The sequence below is a fragment of the Bos mutus genome, chromosome 18 (genome assembly GCF_027580195.1).
Source record: "Bos mutus isolate GX-2022 chromosome 18, NWIPB_WYAK_1.1, whole genome shotgun sequence".
Lineage (NCBI taxonomy): Eukaryota > Metazoa > Chordata > Mammalia > Artiodactyla > Bovidae > Bos > Bos mutus.
In genome coordinates, this window is record NC_091634.1 from 21,399,166 (window position 1) to 21,421,897 (window position 22,732).

The 22,732-nt window shown below is 45.6% G+C and overlaps 1 protein-coding gene across 4 annotated transcripts in view; it reads right to left on the reverse strand.

Moving 5' to 3' along the window:
• Nucleotides 1-3,122: 3,122 nt before the first annotated feature.
• ZNF536 (zinc finger protein 536) overlaps nt 3,123-22,732 on the reverse strand; it is a 449,051-nt gene continuing 429,441 nt past the window's right edge. For all 4 annotated transcript variants that reach the window (XM_070388022.1, XM_070388023.1, XM_070388024.1 and 1 more), the window contains one exon: nt 3,123-5,956. In XM_070388022.1, the coding sequence (XP_070244123.1) occupies nt 5,712-5,956 (245 nt within the window). In that variant the 3' untranslated portion in view covers nt 3,123-5,711. The remainder of the gene's footprint in view (nt 5,957-22,732) is intronic.

The window sequence follows — 22,732 nt, forward strand, 5'->3', positions numbered from 1 at the left end:
GGTACCATTTCTGCTTCACAGATAAAGAAGCAGATCTGGGTAGCTGGAATGACCTGCCCGGATCCCATAGGTCGGAGAGGTGGAGACAAGCCCTCCGGAGCCCCATCCAGCCCACACAGCCCTTGCACTACTTCTCCACCCGGCACCCTGTCCTTCACATCTCAGTTCATTGTCACCACTTAGGGAAATCTTCTGGGATGTGTTATCTCTGAATCTCCTCTTCCAGATATGTTATACTTACTTGTGTGATTATCAAATTGAAGTCTGTTTTCTCCTTAGACAGGGATCTGTGGGCATGGTCTCTGACTCACCCCTGTATCTCCAGCCTGTGGCCTGATGCCTGGCACACACTAGGTCTTCTGTAAACTCTCATCAAACAAGTGAGTGGAATGACATTTAACCCCAGGACCAACTCTTTTCTCCTGCATCCCATTCTTTCCCTATCTGACCCTCAAGACCCTGAGAATGGCAAGAAAGTGGTGAAAATACTGATTTTTCAAATGAGAAAGCTGGAAGACAAAAAGTTTAAGACAGTTGTCCAGGATCGTTTTGTCTGAAGGAGGTGAATGTGGAGGAATCATGACCACCTAACCACCGGAGAGCCCTTTCAAAACACAGAGGTGTTAGTGTATAATGCTTTGTGGTGAAATTAATCTCAAATATAGACATGGCTTATCTCACCACAATAGCAGCAATCTAACATTTGTAGAGTCCTTTATAAATTTACATATAATTTCCCCTACTTTATCGAAATTTAATTTCATAATTTTCATATACAGCCAATGAACTCAGAATGGCTAAATTGTTCAAGATCAAGTATCCAGTAAGTAGTATAGCTAGGATTCAAATTTAAGTCAGAACACCCCAATTTTGTATTTTTTTTTACAATGTACTAATAATCTGCCAATTGTCTATGACTCTTTAAGAGCTCAAAATATTTTGATGGAAATATATACTGATGCTTCTTAAAAAGCCCTCCTTCCAGTTTTATATTTTACTTTATAATAGCTTTATTGAGGTATAATTCACATACCATAAAATTCACCATCTTAAAGTGTACAACTCAGTGGTTTTTAGTATATTCAAAGTTGGGGAACTACCATCACTATCTAATTTTAGAAACATTTTATCTCTGCAAAAAGAAACATCCTACTCTTTAGCCATCAGTCACTCCCCATTCTCCCCTCTCCCCAAATCCAGCCACCATTAACCTATGTGTGGTCTCCATGGATTTGCCTGTTGCATTTCCTATAAATGGATACAGTATGTGACTGGCTTCTTTTGTGATTGGCTTCTTCAACTTAAGCTCAGTGTTCTCAAGTCTCACCCATGCTGTAGCCTGTGTCACGTCTCCATCCCTTTTCATAGCAGAATAATATGCCATTCTTGACAAGACAATAATTTGAAAAAATACATGCATTCCAGTGTTCATAGCAGCACTGTTTATAATAGCCAAGACACAGAAACAAGCTAAATGTCCATCAGATGAATGGATAAAGAAGATGTGTGTGTGTGTGCGTATATATATAAATGGAATATTAGTCATAAAAAAGAATGAAATAATGCCATTTGGAGCAAAATGGATGGACCTAGAGATAATTATACTAAATGAAGTAAGTCAGAATGAGACAAAGGTCATCAGAAGATATCACTTACGTGTGGAATCTAAAATATGAGACAAATGAACCTATCTAGGAAACATAAGCAGACTCTCAAACGTAGAGAACAGACTGTGGTTGCCAACAGGGAGGCAGGTAGGGGAACGATGATTGGCTATTTGGGGTTAGCAGATGCAAACTGTTACATATACGTAGACTGGATAAGCAGCAAGGTCTTACTGTGTATCACGGGAACTATATTCAATTTCCTGTGCTAAACCATGATGAAAAAGAAAAAAGAAATCACAAATGTGTGTGTAAGCCACATTTTGATCATCTATTTATCACACAGTTTTTAAATACACATATTGAGCCAATAGGTAAAATTAAGACACTGCTCAAAATCCAAGGGTCCAGTGTCACTTGCAAACTCAGAAGCCCTGATGCCACATTCCTCTTGGTGATGAGGCACTGGGCCGGGGTTTCTCATTGCCCCTGAGACCCCGCTGCAAATTCCTACCATCCTCCTCTTGCCACTGAGGTGTCCTGCCTGGCCCCTGGAAGCATTTGGGATTGGATCCATCGTGTATACGGAATCATGGCCCCTCCATCAACCTTCCTTCCCTAATGCGTCCCTTTCCTGATCTCTCAGTAACCCCTCATGACTCACCTTTGCTGTGTGACAACAGACCCTTAGGATTGTCATCTGTTCCTATCCACGGACACCAACAGTTTGGCCTCCTGAAAGAAACCCGGTGATTATAGATTCTTATAGCATGGCTGGATGCCTTTGCCTCCAGCATTTCGGTGGGGCTGACCTATTCCAGAGTTGCAGCATTTACCACGGGAGCTTGGTTTTGAAACCATGCCACCACTAACAACGACAAACAAGTCAAAAAGCAAGCCCGCACATCAAGGGTGGGGCGCACACCGAACCTGAGAAGATCAGTGTCAGAATTCTGCTTTTTATGTAGCCCTGAAACCATAGGTTTTATTATTCTTTGTTCTTTTCCTTTGCTTCTGGAGAGAGAATTTAGCTTGTCCTCTGATCGGAGGTAAAAGACTTCCTTGTTTTTAATTTTTTTTTTTTAAACTTGCTACCAGTAAAAGAGAATAATAGATCCCAATGCTTTAAGTGTCTGGTGTAATTACTTTAATATGAGGAGCACTGGTGTTGGCATGGGTATTACCTCACTGTAACCAGTGTCTGCAAGCTTTCATAGAAACATGTGCACTTGGGTGTGTGCACACACACACACTTACACACGCTGTTTGTACACCCAGTGATACACTTTCAGCTTGAAATTTGAAAAAGAACCAGGCTATGGGAACCAACCATACAGAATACTACAGGGCTTTTTGTTAGAAGTGCGGTTTGACCAAGCATTACCAGAGTCTGACAAAGCTACAAAAATATGTTTTGCTCCTCCTAGTAAACATACGCGAATAGGAAGAAATGGGTATTTTTTTTTTCCAGAGGTAGAGGTTTTATTGCGTAAAACACTGGATAAAACTGGACTGCTTCAAAGACATTTTATTCTAACAGCAGAAAGAAAACAGTCATTGCTGAAAAAACAACTTTTAATACTTTCTATACCAGAATAAAGTTCTGTCAACTGATGTATTATAATAATAAATAATGACCAAGAATAAACTTTAAATACAAAGTTTTCTACTTGTTACAAGCATAGCAACAAAATCCTCTACTCTATTGATCTCAGATTTCCTCCAAGATAGATTTTTTTTCTTTGTGTAGGAATGTAGACAGTATTATGACCAGCATCACAGACTACAGAAGTTACAGGGAAAAAACTTGACATGTTTAGATATGAGAACCTGATGACATTCAGAAACTGACACTGCATCACTGCGGCTGTCACTTGTTTGTATTACAAGTTACAAATGTTCTGGAGAGAAGGCCTGTGTCGGGGGGAAATAAGGACAGTAGCACTGGACAAAATGGAATCAACACACACGCCACAAAGAAGAGGGGATGTTCCCAGTGTCACAAACAGAATTATTGCCTGTCGCATCCGAAGATGCTCAGAAGACACAAAAGGGTACGGAAAGAGCGCCCGAAGTGCTAGAAATGGAATGTGGCTCTTGTTGGGGTTTTTTTTTTCCACTTTTTTTTTTTCCTCTTTTTACTTTTTTTTTCTTCTTTTTTATCTTTTTCTCTGCTAAGATACCAAAGGCGGGGGCAAACACACAGAAAGCAAGCGACTGGCACAGTCACCAAACACAGTAGTGCAGTTAAAATCCTAAAGCTTACTACAGTCGGAAAGTTTTCAATAACATTTCAGTCCTTTCTCTAGGATCATAGAAACAGTTGCATTAAGTTTATCAACTCGATTTAAGTAAGGCAGTGAGAACTATTCTAGAAAAACAAGAAAGCAGCTTGCTCTATGCCAGATGGGTCCACATTGTACAGCGATTGCGTTTACACTGAAACCCCGGGTGGATGTCACCCTCTCGACAGCATATGCAAACCGGATTCCTTATTAGCCTGAGATTCCTTCTGGTCTCAGGATAGCAAAGCATTTTATTTACATTGATTGCAGTTTAGTATTTTTGTAAACTGCTGTAGGCAGAGCTGAAGTTTTTAAGGCCCTGGGGTTTTATTCTGTGCTCCCAGCCTGCAAGGAAATATCGATCTTTTTTTTTTAAAGTCTGAATAATTTTGTCTTAGAAGAAGTTAATACTTCAGTACTTCTCCACCGTCACAAGCAACAGCACCAATTTCGTGTCACTCAAAGGAAATATGTTAAGAGGCTGAACTCTGACGCCACACTAGCAGATTCAAGAATAAACCCTTAACTAGTCTTCATAAATTGTTTGTTAAAAAAAATGAGTCAAGTGTTTCATTATTGGCCCTCCAAATCTCCCTCTGGGTGGTGCAGAACTTGATAAATTTGGAGTATCCAATCAGTAGAAAATCTAAAATCTACAAAAATATAGAACACATTTGTTTTACAAAAACAGACATTTTTAACTTAAACAGTTTTCTTCATTAGTGATAGAGAGCAGGATCTTTAGATTCATATTTTAATACAAGCTATTTCATAAGAGCTTGCTGGAGAAGAAAATCTTGCTTCATGTCTATGACACTTACAAAAACTAACGGATGAAAAAAATCTGATAATAAGGACTGGAGCAGCCTTCATTCAAGTAACATTTAAAAAATCATAATAAAAACAATCTTTGTACTATTATGTAAATTTCCATTCTTCACCAGCACCTTCTGTGAGTATGGTGGGCTAGTTCTAAGCATTTGATATCATGTATCCCTATTTTTTTTTATTAGCGACCTTTGTAAATTCCTCCAAAAATTAAAGAAAAAAAAATACAACCAAGAAAAAGCATTTCCTTCTATACTGCAATTTGATCTAAAAAAAGGAATTACTCATCAAACCTGCAATGGACATTTGTCTGCAGACACTTCCTGATCATCGATTCATTTGGCTGTGGATTTTTTAAAAATGCACATTGAAGATGGCAAGCCTCTGCAGTGCTGGTCTGCCCTGGCGCTGGCTGCGGGCCGGCTAAGATTTCTCCAAGAGTGCAGTTACGACACCACGTGAATTGATTTTCTCTGCAGTGACCGCTCCAGTCTGACTGGCACCGCGACTGCCTCCCAACACATCCCATTAGGGTGCGAGGCAGATGACAGCAGCTGGTGTCAGATTATAGAGGTGTTTTCAACAATGAAAACACAGCCCCTCCATCTTCAAGGCAACACTAAATCATTTAGATGGCATCGTTTTGCAGTTACGAGCTTGATTTTTGGACATAGGCGACTCTAGCATTGGAAGGGCCCCCCAGCTTTCTTGAGCTCAGAGGACACCAAGCATTTCTGAAATCCCTTTTCTCCCACCTGCATTGTTTGGAAGTACTTGTTGCCGGGTAACAGTTTAGCAGCCATTTTCAAGGGCTGGATTTTTTTTTTTTTTTAATATATATATAGATATCTTTTAAAAATTTTTAAATGTTCTATACACTAGTGGGGGGTTGTACATGATTTTTTCCCCTTGGAATGCAGTTAGCAAACTCTTTTACCAGATGCATAATCTGAAAACTGTGTAAAATAATATTGCAATCTCCGAATTGGTTGGCTCAGTTGCGCTCCTCCTGGGCCTTGCTGCCTTCCTCCGTTAACTCTGCTGAGCTCCCCGCCTTGACAGCTGCGGGGTCTTCGAAATTCCCAGAAGCCTCCGAGTCGACTCTGGAGCGCTTGAACCTGCGGTCGGGGTATTGGCTGTTGTCAAAAGGCATGCGATGGACACAGAGGACGTGGGTCTTCAGATTTCCCTTCTGAGAGGCACTGTAGGGACAGTAGCGGCACTGGAAAGGCCTGTGACCTACGGGCAGAAAGAGTGGCCGGTCAGTTCTGCTGCGTACCCCTCCCCTGCTCCCAGTGCTCAAAGGACCATGATCGTTATTACCGGTGCAATATCAGCAGTGTTATTGCCTTGCAAACGTCAAATGGCAAAGGATAAAGATGCAGCCGATATATCTATTTGGATAAGTAATAACTTACTTGGATAAATAATAAGCTGCAGTTTAGTTGCTAAGTCATGTCTGACTCTTTTGCGACCCCGTGGACTGTAGCCCACCAGGCTCCTCTGTCCATGGGATTCTCCGGGAAGAATATTGGAGCAGGTTGCCATTTCTTTCTCCAGAGGATCTTCCCAACCCAGGGATTGAACCCATGTCTCCTGCATTGGCAGGCGGCTTCTCTACTGCTGAGCCTCCAGGAAAGCCTCAAACAATAAGTTACCAAATAATAATAATAATAATAACTTGGACAAGGATTTAAAAGATCTTTCCATCCTAGACAGGGTTTTTAATTCAGCCTTTCTAGGTGAGAGAAAAGAAAGTTCCAACACCTGGAAATTCTTTTATAAAAAGTAAGATAGCAAGGATTTTAGACTGTGCAGGCCAAGATCAAAGATATGACGTAGATACTTATATAACAAGAGAGGAAATAAATTTCCAACTTTTTGTTGATGAAATTCAAAACTTTATTTATGGACACTGAAATTTGAATTTTATATAATTTTCATATGTGATGAAATATTATTCTTGTTGGGCTTTTTTTTCCAACCATTTAAAAATGTAAAAACCATTCTTAGCTCCACAGGCTGTATGAGAACAGACAGAAGGTGGATTTGAGCCCTGGACTAGACTTTGTGACCCTAGCTCCATACCAGAAGACCCATAAATTCCTCTATCTGGGATGCTGACTCAGATCTCCAAGCCAGTTCACTTCCTCATGTCCCCACCAACTCTACTGATAAACAAGTCAAGCGTGACCAGGAAGTGTGTTTGGGGTGGGGTGAGAGAGGAATGTTCCCCAAGCCTTGCTCTTCGGTGGAGTGAAAGTGCCAAGCTGGAGGGATCTGGGATGCTCTGTTTCAAGAGGAGGCAGCAGAAAGTATCGGACAAGAACTGGGACACTCAGATAATTAAGGCCAGCCTAGTTTTAAAGAAGTTCAATTTTGAAGGGTGACGCCCAGAATCAAAGTTCTCTAGAAAGCCTGTAAATAAGAACAGAAGATGGATTCTTGTGAAACTCCACCTGCTCCTTCAGGCTTCATTTCTCTGCTCTGGTGCACCACAGACATGCACACATCTCTGCTATCTTTAGGAACCAGTCAAGCATCTAGTTTGGGAAGTTATAATGGGACAATGCATTCTGCCCAATGCTGGGAAGCTGTGGATATGCCATTCCTGGAAGCCCATGAGTGCTGTCCCACCCAGCACCCAAAGAGGTCAAGACCCAGTGCTGGGTTTCATTTACTCAGGAAAATAAACAAGCAAATAAATGGGCCCAATTGTTTACCCCAGAAAGCATCTGAACAGCATATTCATCACTCTTTCTAGAGCATAATAGCAGAAGTCCTGTGTGTCTACTTAGCAAAGCAGTCTTGTTCTTGAGAAGCTGGAGAGAAACCAAATGTTTGGAACTGAAACTCATTTCCTCACCAAATTGCACACAGCACTAGATTCTTGCCCCCTTTCTTAGTGGGCTTCGGGAATTAGCTCTCTCCATCTTCCCTCCTAGCCAGTTGGTCCCCAGGTCAAATCCATTCTACCTGTTGAATCTTTCTACTTCCCATATTCCCCTTCTGAGCCTGGTCCAGTGTACACCAGCTGATGCGAGACTATGAACATGGCTGCCTGCAAGACAGCGTCCTGCTTCCAGTTTCCCCACTTCCTGCCCATCCTCCCCAGGTCTACCAGAGTGAGTACCTAAAGCAGAAGCTCAGCTCTGAGTTTCCTGTCCAAATCTTTAATGACCACCGACCCCCCCCCCACCCCCGCCTTTACAGCTCAGTCCCAATACCTTTCCTGTCTCCAGAAGCTTCCCCTGTTTGCCCACTCCAAACCAAACAATTAGATGGTCTCTGCAGACGGGCTTCATTCTGCAGGGTCCCCACGCTTTGACTGTGCTACCTTCTCCCTGAGACATCACTTCTGTTCTCTGCAGAGCCAAACCCCATTCTCCTTTCAAGGCTCTGTTTTGTGTGACTGCAGTCTGTGTGTGCCTTGGCACCCATGATAGACTGTGAGTTCCTGAGGCAGGAAGCATAGCCATCTTAACATCACTGGTGCCAAGCCCTTTGCTTGGCACAGAACAAGCAGGTATGAACTGTTTGCAGGGATTGCATTATTATTTTAATGTTTCCCCTTGCCTTTTTTTGAATTAATTACAAATTTTCAGACAGAGTTTTCTCTTCTTTTGTTTCTATTGTTGTACCTAACACAAGACTGAATTTGATCAACTTTCCTACTTGCGTAAGTCCATAGAGTGGAACACACTTGCTCTTGGCCCTTCTACATGGCCTACCACAGCAAGAAGAGCAGAGACTGTCAGAAGGATGGGGCCTGGACCACAATTATCAAGTAAGAGAAGCATTTGTGAGTACCGTTTGCCTCCTGCCTTCCTGCTATCCAACCCCATCCTTAGGGCTTGGTCACCCCCTCATACAGATGACAGGGAAGAATCTGGGTTGGTGCAGAAGGAAAACTGAGACTCCGTTTCTAGTGGACTTAGGATATTTATGAATAGTGTATATGGCCCTACTTTTCATCATGTTGGAGTTAAAGCATAGACTGAAGGGAAGAATCATGGTGTTGATCAATGGCAATGAGACAGGAAAAGCCATGCCCATTCTCCCCACCATAATCATGAACCTTCATCAGCGCTAAGCTGGGTGTCAGTGAGTTTCCAACAGATCTCAAGGCTCAACCATCCAACTCATGAAGTCGTCATCCCTATGGACATGAAGTTATGCCCAGGGCTCAGTGAGGTGGTTTGAGGCCAGCTCTTGAGTGGGAGAAAGAAGGAAGGACGGCCCAAGTCTACAGCTGGAGGCATAGGAACCAACTCAAGTTCATTCAGAGAATCTGAGAGAAGAGTGGAGACTTCCCTCAGGAAGCCTAAAGTCTTGTCCAAAGCTTCTCATAAATGGACTGTATCTTCTGGGTTCCCACCAAGGGCAGCTCTGCAGCGGTTCACAAGGAAAGATGACACTATCCTAATTACCATGGCTCAGATACAGCTGGGGCTAACTCGTCAATTCACTTATTTGATGGCAATAAGTTACTGATGGGGAAAATTATCATGACAAGACTGGGAGCTAAAAACTCCAAATAATAATTAAAAATAAATAAACGAAATAAAAACTCTTGGCACCATAATCCAAAGAGGATTGCAGAACCGTGAAGCAAATGACCAAACCATGGTATTGTTTAATAAATCTACTTGAGATCCCCGTGATTCATCGGGTTCCTCCGTTCGTCCACTGTTTTTCCCCATCTGTCAAAGTTGCCTATTATACTTCCTATTATTATTTCTGTATGAATCTATGCCACAAACTTTGGAAGCCACCCTCTCTGCAAATTGTGTCACTGTGGGAACCACATGCATCTTGGCAAACCAAACGGAGAACCTCAGATATCACCTTTATTCACAATAAAAGCCTTTTTGAATTGGCCAACTTGGCATAAAGGCACTTGGTATAATTTTGTCACCAACTGATTTTAAATATTAATTATGATTTTTATCCTATGGTTATATCTGAATATCTGTATCTTGGGAGAGTCAAAGATGTACAATAATTCTGGCATATTTGGATACTTCAGTGGTCAAACCATTAGTACTGAAGTAGTTTTATTTTAACTTAGGTGAGCTGAAAAGTTATATAGAAAGGTATAATGTTATGCATGTGTACATTTGTAGAAGGAAGTCTGTACAATACTGGAACCATGATAAATCTACATCTTACATTGTACTTTGTAAATAGAAGCACTGTAGGTAATAGTAGTACCTGAAGATCCCAAAAGCCTCTGTCCCACAGGTTTTCACATACATGTCTGTATGTTTATCCTTGTATTTGAGCTTTATGGCTGTTATGTCAAAAATATCCACCCCATAGCTCAGATGAATAATCTAAAATAGAGTGAACTTGGATGGTTTGACTTTAAAACAAATTTCAAATGTGTATAAAGTACTCAGATCTCCTAATTCTCTAAAATTCCTATAAGAATTATATGTTTTTTTTAGGAGTCACACACAGACACACACACACACACACACCCTTCTAAATGGTTTGTTGAAAGGTTCCCATGAGACTGAGGTGGAAGAAACGCTTTGAAGAAATGAGACGTGCATCCTGAGGGAAGGTGATTGTGAGGAGCCGAGATGGGGCCAGAAGAAAGCATTGTGTACCCCGAGAATAGGATGTAAGTGAAAGGTTGATCCTTTGGTGATGGGAACATTTACTCCCAAACAGAAAGCTGTTGGTATGCAAAGCACTTTTGCAAACTTGATTCATTTCCCAGTCTAGCTAAATCTGGATGAAAAGTTTCCAATTTCTCTATGCCATTTGTCCACGCGAAGCCCCTGGTATTGGCACAAACTCAGTGGTCTGTTACCTTTGGGTCAGAGAACATACCCCATACTTTCAGAACAAACCCCACAGCTGAGAGCTCCACTGAAATTCCCACTGTGCTTTTCCAATACATGTGACGGAACAAAGGACCACCTGCAGGCAGAAGCAGTGAGAGCGCCATGGAGATCCGAGGGGAGCCTTCTTACTTTCCTGCTAAGGTGGATGTGGGGCTCCAAGAAAATCAGATCTCCAGATGGAGGTAGGTCAACACATCCCCTGGGGAGAAGCCCTCAGGGTGACACGCGGCACACTTCCATCTGGCACAGTTTAATGAGAAGAAAGACCAGCCATGCTGCCTGCACCACTGGAGATGGAGGTAGCCATTCACCTGGGTCTGTAGGTAGAGATGAAGATGCTACTACTGTCCATCAATCTCTAAGCAGCAGCAAAGGCTTTAAGACAGAGTTGAGTCTAACAGCCTTTCTTGGATTGAATTTAAAAGAATAAGGGCACCCACCCCAGTCAGCTCCCCATTTGAGGAGAATATGAACACACTGGCCTTTCTCAAGCTCAGCCCCACAGGGAAGCACTCTGCTTTAGGGCAGCCTTTGGCCCCTCTGAACACAGGTGATGCTTCCTGCAGAGGCCTGACCACAGAGAGCTCTCTTTTGCATTTTTGATTTCAGGTGTCCTCCTGCCCCACAGTGGCCAGTGTGAGTCTGACCAGGACCTTGCATTCAAAGCATAGCATCACCCCTCCATGAGGCTGAGAGGCCACTAACACCCAAGATTCGGTTTCCCCTCTGTCTGACCTTGAGCAAACATTTGATCTCTCAAGGCTTCAGTTTCTACATCTTGGAAATGGGGGAATAATACGAATACTGACACCCTAATTCTGTTGTGAAGATCAGAGGAGACAGCGTGTCAAATTTTAAATGACAAAGAGCTCTGCAAATGTCAGCTGTCTGTCATTGCTGTAATTGCTGATTTCTTTGTTATCATTCTGTTCCTTATCTAAGTAAGACTGGTCAAGAGAGGCTATGCTTTGTTCTTCATCAAAAGCACTCATTCAACAAGCCTTCCCTGTGCCAGTTTTGTACTAGCCTGCCTGTCCTAGGTGATCTTATCCCAGATAGTCGGGGAATAAAGCCTGAAGTAGTCTCTCTCTGGGGCTCCTGCTTTTGACTGGGGGTTTTGGGATCTGTAAGACCTTCAGAGTCTGAAGGAAGTAGTTGTTAGCAAGGGTATTTCCCTTGGTGAAGTTCAGCAGACGTGGGCTGGGCTGTGGTCACAGGTCCACGTGGGAAGGATATAGTGTCTGGAGGATCCTGTTCTGGTGCAGGGCTGGCAGTTTGAGGCCATGCAGTAGGGGAGACGGTCAAGGGGGTTGGGGGCTCCGAGAGCTCAGCCAGGAGGAATATGAGCCCCTGCATGCCCTACCAGCCTCTTTGTCTTCAAAGCCCCCGAGCTGCTGCCTCTGACCACAGGACGCTGTTCTCCAAATGCTTTACATGCTTTCTCTTTCCTGCCATAGGACCTCTGCCCAATCCTGTCTCATTCCCTGCATCTGAATGCTCCCTCCCCTGCTTCATGGAAATACTATAATCCCATCCTTAGCACAGGTGCCTCAGGCTTCCCCTGATGACCCCAGACCCACTGAGGTTCATCAAAGCAAACTCTTCTCTTCCACAGTAGAGTGTCCAACAAGAGCAGATCAACAAACAGTTATGTTGTCTGCCCCAGAAGACAGTCAGCTCCAGGACTCAGGAACTGTGGGGTTTTGCTTTTGCTCTGGTTTTTTTGTGTTTGTTTGTTTTCTGATTATTGATATTTCTTACCACCTAGTAGAGACTTTGGGATGTTACAAATTTCCATCAGGTATTTTTCAAGCAAAAGGACAGGTGAATGGATAGATGGATGGATGAAGGGAAGAGGGAGACAGCCAAGAGAAAAGAAGAGGAGCGGAATGCTATCCCAGGCAGAGAGACTCGCCTGAACTCAGTACAGAAGCAGGAAGGCTGTGTGAGTGCACGGCCCTGCAAGCTGGTGCTTCCAGTGTGGTGAAGGTGGAGCTCAGTAGGAGCTGGGCAGGGGTGGGGCCCACAGGACCCTCTGGGGAGCTTGCACCTCACTCCAAGGGGGAAGGCCTGTCCAGCTCTGCAGCAAGGCTGCTGCCCCAAAGAGCCCCCATCCCCGTCTGAAGACAAGACCTCGGGCCCTGATGCTGTGGCCAGATGTGAGCCCCCAACATCACCCCGCTTCCCTCCTCTCTATCTCTCCCTTTGAGCCCATCAACATTTCCCATCACTGCCATGCGAAAAGTAAGTACATCATACGTTAATTTGTATTGTCACAGCACCGTAGAGCCGTGGTAAAGAGCACATTCATTTTTAATCCATTATGAATAATATATAAATATGTATACAGTGTGGAGGGTCAAGAGGAGTAAGGAGAAAGCAAGCCGTACATTGTTTATAACAAAAGTGGGGAAACGAGATATTTTTCTTACTTGCTACAATGGAAATATCTGCTCTTTCCCTGTACCTGAGGAGGAAAGGAAAATGCCTGCCCTTGGGGGACCATCCATTCATTACGGCTCTGCACTTGTGGGCAGCTGGGTTCAGGGAAGAGCCGGGGCTGCAACCACGAGTCTTCCAGACTTTCCATGCTGGTGGTTTCTGCTCAGGTGCGTGATGGCAGAGAGGGGCGTGGGGGTGAGGTAAGTGACCAACCTCTGGTGCTTAGTCCAGGGTGATGAGAAAAGAGTCCTACACCCATTCATCAGAGCATGTTTACAGGAATTGCCTCAATGGTCCTCATGACTATCAGTGGGGATATATGGTGGAGAAACATCTCTCCATTTTACGGGTAAGAAAACCAAGATTAAATAATTGTCCAAAGTCAGGTTGGCACAGCTAGCTGGTTCCTGATCAGGAATTCCACCTTCGGGTTTTCTCAAAACAGACGATCATGTCCCTACTCCCTCCTGTCACTCCCTACACACCACCTGTGGAAATTCTCTACAAAGGGGTGTCTTTGATCAGGACCCAAGGGTGCTCCAGGAGAGAGTCCATTCCTCTGTGGAGGAACATGTACTGTAATGTGTGATACTGCTCATGTGTCACATGCCACACTCTTTACGGACACAAGCACTACTGTGGGCTCTGCCATCAAAGACTGGCACTGAGCACATGGCTGGCACCAAGTCACAGGGCTTGTAAGCTCTCTGTCAAAGATCCCATCGCACAACTCCTGGACCCCAGACCACTTCCAGGAGCACACACTGAACACCTGCTGCGTGCATTAGCCTGAGAAGATTGCTGTCGGAATGATGCAGTACTTTTAGCACTGAGAAAGTGAGAAGGGCATCTATTCCACATGCCTGACACAGGCCTACCCAATACATGCTGAATGGTTGCTCACATGTCTAAAGGCTGACTTTAAGAGTTGCAATCCACTGGAGACCCAAGTGGGAGGAGGAAGGGGCCAATCATTCATGAGGGAAGGACATCCCAGCTTTGAGCAAGGCTCCAGTTTCCAGTTGAAAGATGGCTCAAAGGTGGGGGGGACTCACAGGAGAGAAGGAACATTCTTGAGGAAAGACACATATGCTGTTTGCCAGAGCCAGGCCTATACATGGTGACAGAGGCACAACTCTGGATGTTGGAACAAGAGCATCCTAGGGTGGAGAGGAGCAGTCCCCAGAATCACGGTTCATGCTCCATGGTCAACACAAGCAAAGGTGTCCAGAAGAGGGTCATGTATGCAAGTGGTGGGGAGGGGGCTCCCTGGAACAGGTAAACAGAGAAGGGGCAATCCCCCCATGTCCTCACACTGCCAAACCATCCCTCACACCAGGAAAGCTTTTCAGATCAATCTCACTGGTGCCCTTCATTGTTCGTTGAAATAACTGGAAAAAAAAATAAATAACAGTGGGTAAATAAAGAGGAACATTGCAGCCATGGCTTCTAGATCAGCCCTGACCACACCCACATATACTTTGGGTGAGTGTAGACCCTTAAGAAAGCCAGAAAGCATGAGAGAACCCAGGCTGACCAAGGAAGAATCTTGGAGACCAGCAGCATGGGGCCCTGCCGCAGCCCACGGCTGACCACCTGTGACACGCTCATTTTCCTTTCTCCAACATCCTCTCTGGTGCACAGGATCATGGAGTACTTCTAAACTACCACCTGAAGGTCTCCCACAGTCATGCTCTATGGTGCTGTCTTCTAGAAAGCTCCTGGTAATGACCTGGAGAGAAGTAGCCCTCAGAGGCAGCTCACACACACAGGGCAATGAGGCTTGGGAAGTACCAACAAGACTCCTTAATAACAGCCCTGCCCTATTGCACCCCACCCAGAGCCCTTTGGATTCCTTGAAACTAAGGACGCTTGCACTAGCAGTAAAGAACCCGCCTGCCAATGCAGGAGACGTAAGAGACACGGGTTTGATTCGTGAGTTGAGAAAATCCCCTGGAAGGGGGCATGGCAACCGACTCTAGTGTTCTTGCATGGAGAATCCCATGGACAGAGGAACCTGCTGGGCTTCAGTCCACAGGGTTGCAAAGTGTCGGACACGACCGAAGTGACTTAGTACACGCACAAAGATGTTTGCAAACTGCATGCTAGTAGGAAGGAAAATGGCTCCACATATGGGGCAGATTTTACAAGTTGAAAACAGCCTCCCAGAGGAGGACTGTGCCCAGTGGACCCGGGAGAAAACCAGGCTGGGTGGTCCACTGGGCTGGCCTGTCGGTCAGGCCTCCAAGGTGGTGCTTGTCTCCACGTGGCCCTCACCTGCTGCTCTTTCTGACTGTCTGCTGCTCTGTCTGACCCTGAAGCTGCCAGCTGGGGGAGTCCCTGCCCAGGACCCCAGCCATCCTTCAAGTTTCAGCATGCTCTGCTGGGGTAAAGAAATGGGTAAAAATGTACAAGAACATGCACCGAGCTGATAGAAAGAGCCATTTCTCAGTCACACACATTCCATATATATATTTTAATCTCCCTAATTCTAAATAGGCAAGAATGGTTCTAATCAGGTACATAATTTATGTTTTCAGTTTTCAAAAAAATATTCATCCGTCTAATCAAAGATGCTAAAACACTTTGAAATATCCTTAGTATAAATAATTTTAGGTTTTAAATTTCCTGTGATTTGGGTTTTAATTTAAAACACTATCAAAAAATATTTTACAATTTTAAAAGTGAATTTTGATCCATGTGGTAATAGATTGGAGACATCAATGTGAACTTGTATTTAGCTTAATATGTATAGTAGAGATGTGGGTACTTGCAGGGGTTAGTCTACACACAAATATTTCCTTTTTCTCAGTGGAGAGGGCCCAGAACCCATGATATCCCAGTGGTAACAAGGACATTTAGCCCAGAACTTGACATCTAATACTATTCTCAAGAAAGGGAGCCAGGGCTTCTTGGAGAAATGGCTAATTCTAGGGCTGGAGCAGGACATACACAAGGTGATCCTGAAGCACTTCATGCCAAAGAGTAAAGAATTGCTCCAAAGCCGTAAGTTGGTGTGGGTATCAGAGCAGCACGCAGTCCAGTGAGAGAGCCCCCAGTGGCCAGAGCTGGAACAGCTTCAGCAACGAAGTAAATGAAAGTATAAAATAAGCACCCACAAGTCATACTGACATAAACAAATGATTGAATCAGTACCTACATGGAGGACTTCCCTGGTGGTCCAGTGGTTAAGAATACGCCTGCCAATGCAGGGGACATAGGTTAGAACCCTGGTCCACAAAGCTTCCACATGTCGAGGGGTAACTAAGCCCATGACCACTGAGTGCCGTGCTCTGGAGACCATAAGCTGCAACTGCTGAAGTCTGTGCACTCTAGAACGTGTGTTCCAAAACAAGAGAAGCTAGTGCAATGAGAAGCCCATGCACCGCAACTAGAGAGCATGCCCTCACTTGCCAGAACCAGAGAAAGCCCATGTGCAGCAATGAAGACCCAAACTAACTAAATAAAACATAAAAGGTATATATTGGTGGTGGTACTGTTTAGTCGCTAAATCGTGTCTGATGTTTCTGTGGCCCCAGGGTTTCCCTGGTGGCTCAGACAGTAAAGAATCTGCCTGCAATGCAGGAGACTCCGGTTCAATTCCTGGGTCAGGAAGATCCCCTGCAGGAGGGAATGGCTACCCACTCCAGTATTCATGCTTGGAGAATTCCATGGACAGAGGAGCCTGCGGGCTACAGTGCATGGGGTCACAAAGAATCAAATGCAGCTGAGCAACTTTCACTTTCACTTTTCATGGACTGTAGCCTGCCAGGCTCCTCTGTCCATGGGATTTCCCAGGCAAGAATACTGGAATGGGTAGCCATTTCCTTCTCCAGGGGATCTTCCTGACCCAGGAATTGAACCCAGGTCTCCTGCATTGGCAGGCGGATTCTTTACCACTGAGCCACCAGGGAAGCCCTATATATGTATAAATACCTACTTGGAGAACTACAGAGGCCTCACACATTCCAAACTACTTACTACACAGGTGCTCCCCTGAAGGAGGTGGCTGAAACTCCCACTTCTTTGTGCTGGCTGCATGGTGACTTCCTGCACAGAACTGCAGTGTGGAAAGCACTTCAGAGGAACTGTACAGGCAGACATCTGACAATCATGAGCTCAGCCAGGTGACCAAGGTCAGGCAGAGAGCACGTACCAATCATGACCTCAGCCAGGTGACCAAGGTCAGGCAGAGAGCACGTACCAATCATGACCTCAGCCAGGTGACCAAGGTCAGGCGGCGAGCACACACTCTGATTTGATGGGATGAGAAGGCACTTCATTTCTGTGGCTTTCCTCCCCAAAACCCGCAATCCAAGTCCACCCGTGAGAAATCTCAACTGAGGAACATTCTATACAGTATGTCTCAAATCTAGCCATGTCATCAAAACCCAGAAAATATGGAGAAACTGTCACAGCTAGGAGGGCCCTTAGGAGAGCTGACCCCTACATGAAATGTGGTCCTGGAATAAAGAACACTGGCTAAGAGTAAAATGTGGGCTTTACTTAGTCATAGTGTATCAATACTAAGTCATTAATTGTAATCTACGTACCCTACAAATGTTAGATGTTAGTTGGAGGAGCAGCCCTACCAGGATTCAGTGTTCATGGTACTCTGGTCCAGTATGAAGAACCTGGGTTCTTGAGCCAGACACCTGGATTCGAACCTTACCTGTCTCTACAGGTTACGTGCTCTTGGGCCGGCTATTCAAACTTTCCAAGTCTCAGCTTTTTCACCCATGTAAAATGGGTGTACTCCTAATCATAGTTCACTCATCGGGTTGTGGGGATTCGAGGAGAGAAGACTTGTAAAATGCTTAGCACAATGTGTGGCTCGTAGGAAGAGTTCCATCAGCGTTTGTTCGATATGGTTTTGCATATTAAAATACTCCTTCTGTTAAATGCCTGTTATGTGAGAGTCTTGAATTGGAACTGTCATTCCAGTGCCAGTGCTGGAGTCAGGTGTTAGGACTCCACTTGCCAGGGAAGGACACTGAGGCTCTGGGAGGCTCCTTGTGTGTCTGGGCCCACGAAGCCAGAGAGGCAGAAAACTCAACTTTGCACCAGCTCCCTCTTAGGCTGCAGACAGGGCTCAACCCACTGTCTCGCTTCCTCTCTACAACTTCAGGTTCAAGTTCAGTTAGTATGAAAGCTGAGAAGATGAGACTGGATTCCAGGAGGTGTCTGCAGAAGAGAGAATCTGGCAGGGATGTCAAAGCCCCCAGACCCTTCCAGCTCAGCCCTGTCCCCTCTTCTCCCCCCACCCCCAACGCAGGACCTCAGAACTCAACCTCAGGAGACCCTGCCCTTCCCTCCTGCTGACCTCACAGTGGCTCCTTCCTTAGCAACTTCATTCCCATGCTCTGGCCCACACCATGCAGATTTTGCCTTAAATTCTGTTTATTTGTTTGCCCCGGGCTGTCTATGCGCTCATCGAGCCACCAGCCTGCCTGGGTGGTCAGGAGAGCCAGATTGCAGTGCAGGCCTGGCCACCAGCACTCACAGGCAGCTATTGATCCGAGATCTTAAATCATTCCCTAGATTTTATGAAAGCATTTATGTTTATCATTAAATAACCTTCAAAGGGTCGATGAACTTACTTTCCTTTTTTGGAGATTTTTAGATGCGTAATATAATAATGCTCTAACAATACCCAGTGTTTGTCTCTGGGTGAGCACACTTAATCCTGAAAGAAATGCCAGGAGAGGCCAAAGAGAGAGAACGCAAGGTGGGAGCCGGAGAACAGACAGGCTGGCAGCTTCTCCATTGTCACACAGCAAACCTCGCCCTCTGAAACTCTTCTCTCTCCCAACATTTCCAGGAAGGGGATACTTGGAAACCACACTAACAGGGGTGATTTTAGATGGAACGGAACTGACCACTTTCAGGTTAACAGCCTTAGGAAAATAACGAGTGAATCAAAGTTGGATACGCTTTTAATAAATAGCAAGTAAAATTATTAAGGTGGTACTCAAGCGAGGACAAAAATAGAAGGGTTTCTAAAATATAAGGTGCCAATGCAGCATCTTCTATTCACACTTTTGATATCCACATCTTCCCCTCCTTAGGAATATTGGGCTAAATGCAGTTCTCTGAAGTTCCTGTGGCAATAAGGTGGATGCTAGGCATTTAGCAGAAGCTGTCACAGCCAGCCCTGCTCCATGTGAACCCACCTCTGGCACCATCGGACTCACTGGGTCAATAGACCACCCCAGAAACAGCAAGGAGAAAGACCCAAGACCAAAAGGCAGTGGGCCTGCTCTGCACACCGCTCCAGTCCCCAAATCCCCTCTGAACTTGCATCCACCTCTGCTCTCCAGCCTTTGATTACTTCCAGTCTCTTACTACAGCATCTTGCCTCCTCAGCCTGACTTTCCAACTTGCAACCCTGTTTTACCTAATATTTATTGCCATTGCCACCAGGAATTTGCCCACCCCAACCCCCAAATCTCTTTCCAATTAGATCCCACCAAAGCCTCAGCTCCTTCTTGAAGCCTTTCTCAGGACCCAGCTGTCACAGCCCCACAAGCACTTAGCAAAGGCCCACACAAGTAGGCATTTTAACTGAGTTCCGCTCACTAATGGCTTCCTGTGACTTGGGCGTGGTGGGTCTCTCCGTTCCCTTAGGGGGCTGGAGATGCCTGCCATGCACATCTCAGAATGGATACCAGAGTCTGGGAGTTGTTCCCTTTGGGCAGCTTCTTAGGAAGGGCTCAGGCCTGCCTTGGATGGGTGCCCCTCTGCCCAGCTCCACGTTCTTGCCTTCACGAAGGCCTAAGGGACACCCTGGAGTGGGCAGCCCCGACCTTAAAGAGGCTGGTCCCAGCTTCTGGTCTTGCAAGGACACACTCCCAGCTTGTTTCCTTCCACCCAACTTGGCATCCTTCTTCAGAGGACCTCCCAAGAGGCGGCCCTGCAGAACCCTCCCTGCACACCCGGACCATGCCCTCTGCCTTGCCCTGCCTTCCACACCAGGAAAATCCAAGTGCTCTTGGCTCTGGAGGCCCCCAGGGTTCCCAGTCCCAGCCGCCGCATTCCTCCCAACATCTGTGAAGGATGCACAAGAGCTCAATCATTTCCCGGTGCACCTTGGGTCACCTTGGGTCTCCGTCTCCCAGTCACGGTCCCATGAACAAGCCTTCTTGCCCCACGCACCTCCCTAGCATCCTCAATCATGCCACTTCCTGTGTGTTGCTGGGACAGTACCTGCTGCCTCACTGGAGCCCCAGAGCCCAGGTGACCATGGGCCAGCTCCACGGAGTCCACCGCTGCTCTGGCTATACATGCTTTCGCCCTCCTCAGAAGTCACAAGTTTGTCTTTATTCTTAGCTTTCTATGTCTTTGATTTCTCCAGTGAATTTTTTTTTTTTTTTTTTTGCCTCATACCATGTGGGATCTTAGTTCCCCAACCAGGGATCGAACCCACACCCCTGCTTTGGAAGCATGAAATCTTAACCACTGGACGGCCAGGGAAGTCCCACAGTTTTATTATTTTGTCCCCAATGCTATTTTTAAAAAGATTTAAGGTATTGCCAATGTTTCAGAACAAAGAGATTTCATGTAAAAATACAGATTTCCAGTTTATCTTGAAAAGGTCTGGCAAGATCTTCCCAGAGGCAGCCACCTGCCTGGCACCGGGACCCCAGTTCTCAACCCCTGAGAACTGCCTGAGTCTAACAACCGGTGCTTCACCTCCTTTGGGTGGGGCGGGTCACTGGGCGAAGTCTTCCTGTGGTTTTTCACGTGGCAGATAAATTGCATTCCTGTACACACCCAGTGAAATAAACAAGTGGGTGGTCTCTGCCGGTTTAATCATTTCCTGTTTTCCATTGTGTCCCTTAAGATGAACACATCAACCCTTAATTGTAGGTTCTGTTTTATTATACAATTTAAATATTGGGGGGAGGGGGCAATGTTGTAACTGGGCGTGTGCCAAGGATGTGGTATGCACAGTGCCACCCTGGAAAAGACACGGAGGGAGGGGGGCAAACCCACAAAGTCACCCAACATAGAACGCTGTAAGTTTATAGACACCAAATCCACTAAAAGCTGGTGTCCAGGGTTATCTGTGGCCAATTCACCACCCGCTCTCCCCATTCTCATCTTTTGTAAACACAGGACATGTTTGGGGGTGGGGAGGGCTCATATGGTTTGGGGGAGGGGGCCAGGCGGGCTCATGTGGGTTGCAGAAGATCTCACCAAAAACAGTGTAGCAGGACCAGTCATATTCCATCAAATTTCAGGGCTGTTGTATCATATTAATGTGAGTTTATGTGAGAGACAGAATTGCACATTCCTCTTTTCACAAAAGAATCAGACACCCACTATCCATACACACAGTATATATCCATATAGATGGGCACACTGAATCTATTTTAAATAGCTACATTTTATCATGCCCAATTCAACAAATTGGTACCGTGAACAATGGAAAATTTAACAAACTAAAAAGGGGAGATGGAAACATAAACTTTTCAACGTTCAGCGCTCTCCAAGTGCCACCAATGTTGTCACATGCCAAAAAATAAAATTAAATAAATAAAGCACAGGAGAGAGGTGGCTTTTCCTGTGAAGTCACAAAGGAAACGGTACTCTTTTCTTCCCTTTTTTTCCCCCTATAAAAGGCTCTCTCTCAAATCAAAGGTGTCAGACTTTGCTTTCTCTGGCTGGCATGATCCAGAATACGGCTGAGGAATGACAGATGTCGGCACCCAGCTGCAATGAAGCATGCTAAAGTTTCCGTCTAATCCACTTATTTCTCTGTAGTCCCGTAAACCAAAACAAATGGGCAGGGCTTTACATTAGGCAGAAGCCCCACAGCAGCAGGACTCTGTTGCATAATGCAGTCGACACGCCATCTTGGTATCATTTTCCCTCCGCAGGGAAGGCACCTTGCGGTGAGAGCCGCTTGGAAGTGTGGCCCCCGAAGTGTCACTCCCGTCCCCTTCTCCCCGGGAGGGACAGGGTTTCCTCGAGAGAGGGAAGTTAAGGGGGAGAAGAGGGTGTCAGCTCGAAGGGAGGCCCTCCCGGGACCCAGGGCCGGGATGCACGTGCACGCACACTCACACACCAACGCGCTCCCGGGTTTTTTGAGCTGCTAAACTAAGACGATCAGTTTAATCACCAGCACCATCGTTTTCAACTACTTGAATAAATCCAGAGGAATTATACCCGGAGCCCGTGTGTAATTAAAGTGAGGGTTGTTAGACTCTTCATTTAATAAAACACTTGAAAAGAAAAGCCCTTGTAGGTTTAGCAATGCCACGGGGAGCGGAGGGTAAGTGAGCTCGGCGCGCCAGGCGCCAGCCCTGCCTCCTTCCAGCCTGCGGTGCGACCACCTCCTGAACCGGCTCCCCTCTCCGTCTTGTAAGGAGCGGGGCCAGGATCAGGAGTCGTGGGGCTCTGTCACCGCCAGCAGTCCCAACAGCTGCGAAGCACTCTTTCAGCACAAGTCACAAGAAAAGATGTGACGGATTTCGCCCATGGCAGAATGGCGTTCCGTTTCTGGCCCTTCAGGCAAAAACAGTAAAGGCAAAGAGGAAAATTTGAGATTTCCCCCCTTCAACTTCCCACAACAACCTCAGCAAAACCACATGACTCGCCTTCTACAATCTCCCTGGTGTGTTCACTGCTACTTTGGCAGGAAATCAGAATTACTGTTATATAAATTCCATCTGATGCCAGAGCGACCATCTGTGAGTAAAACTGCTTCACCTAC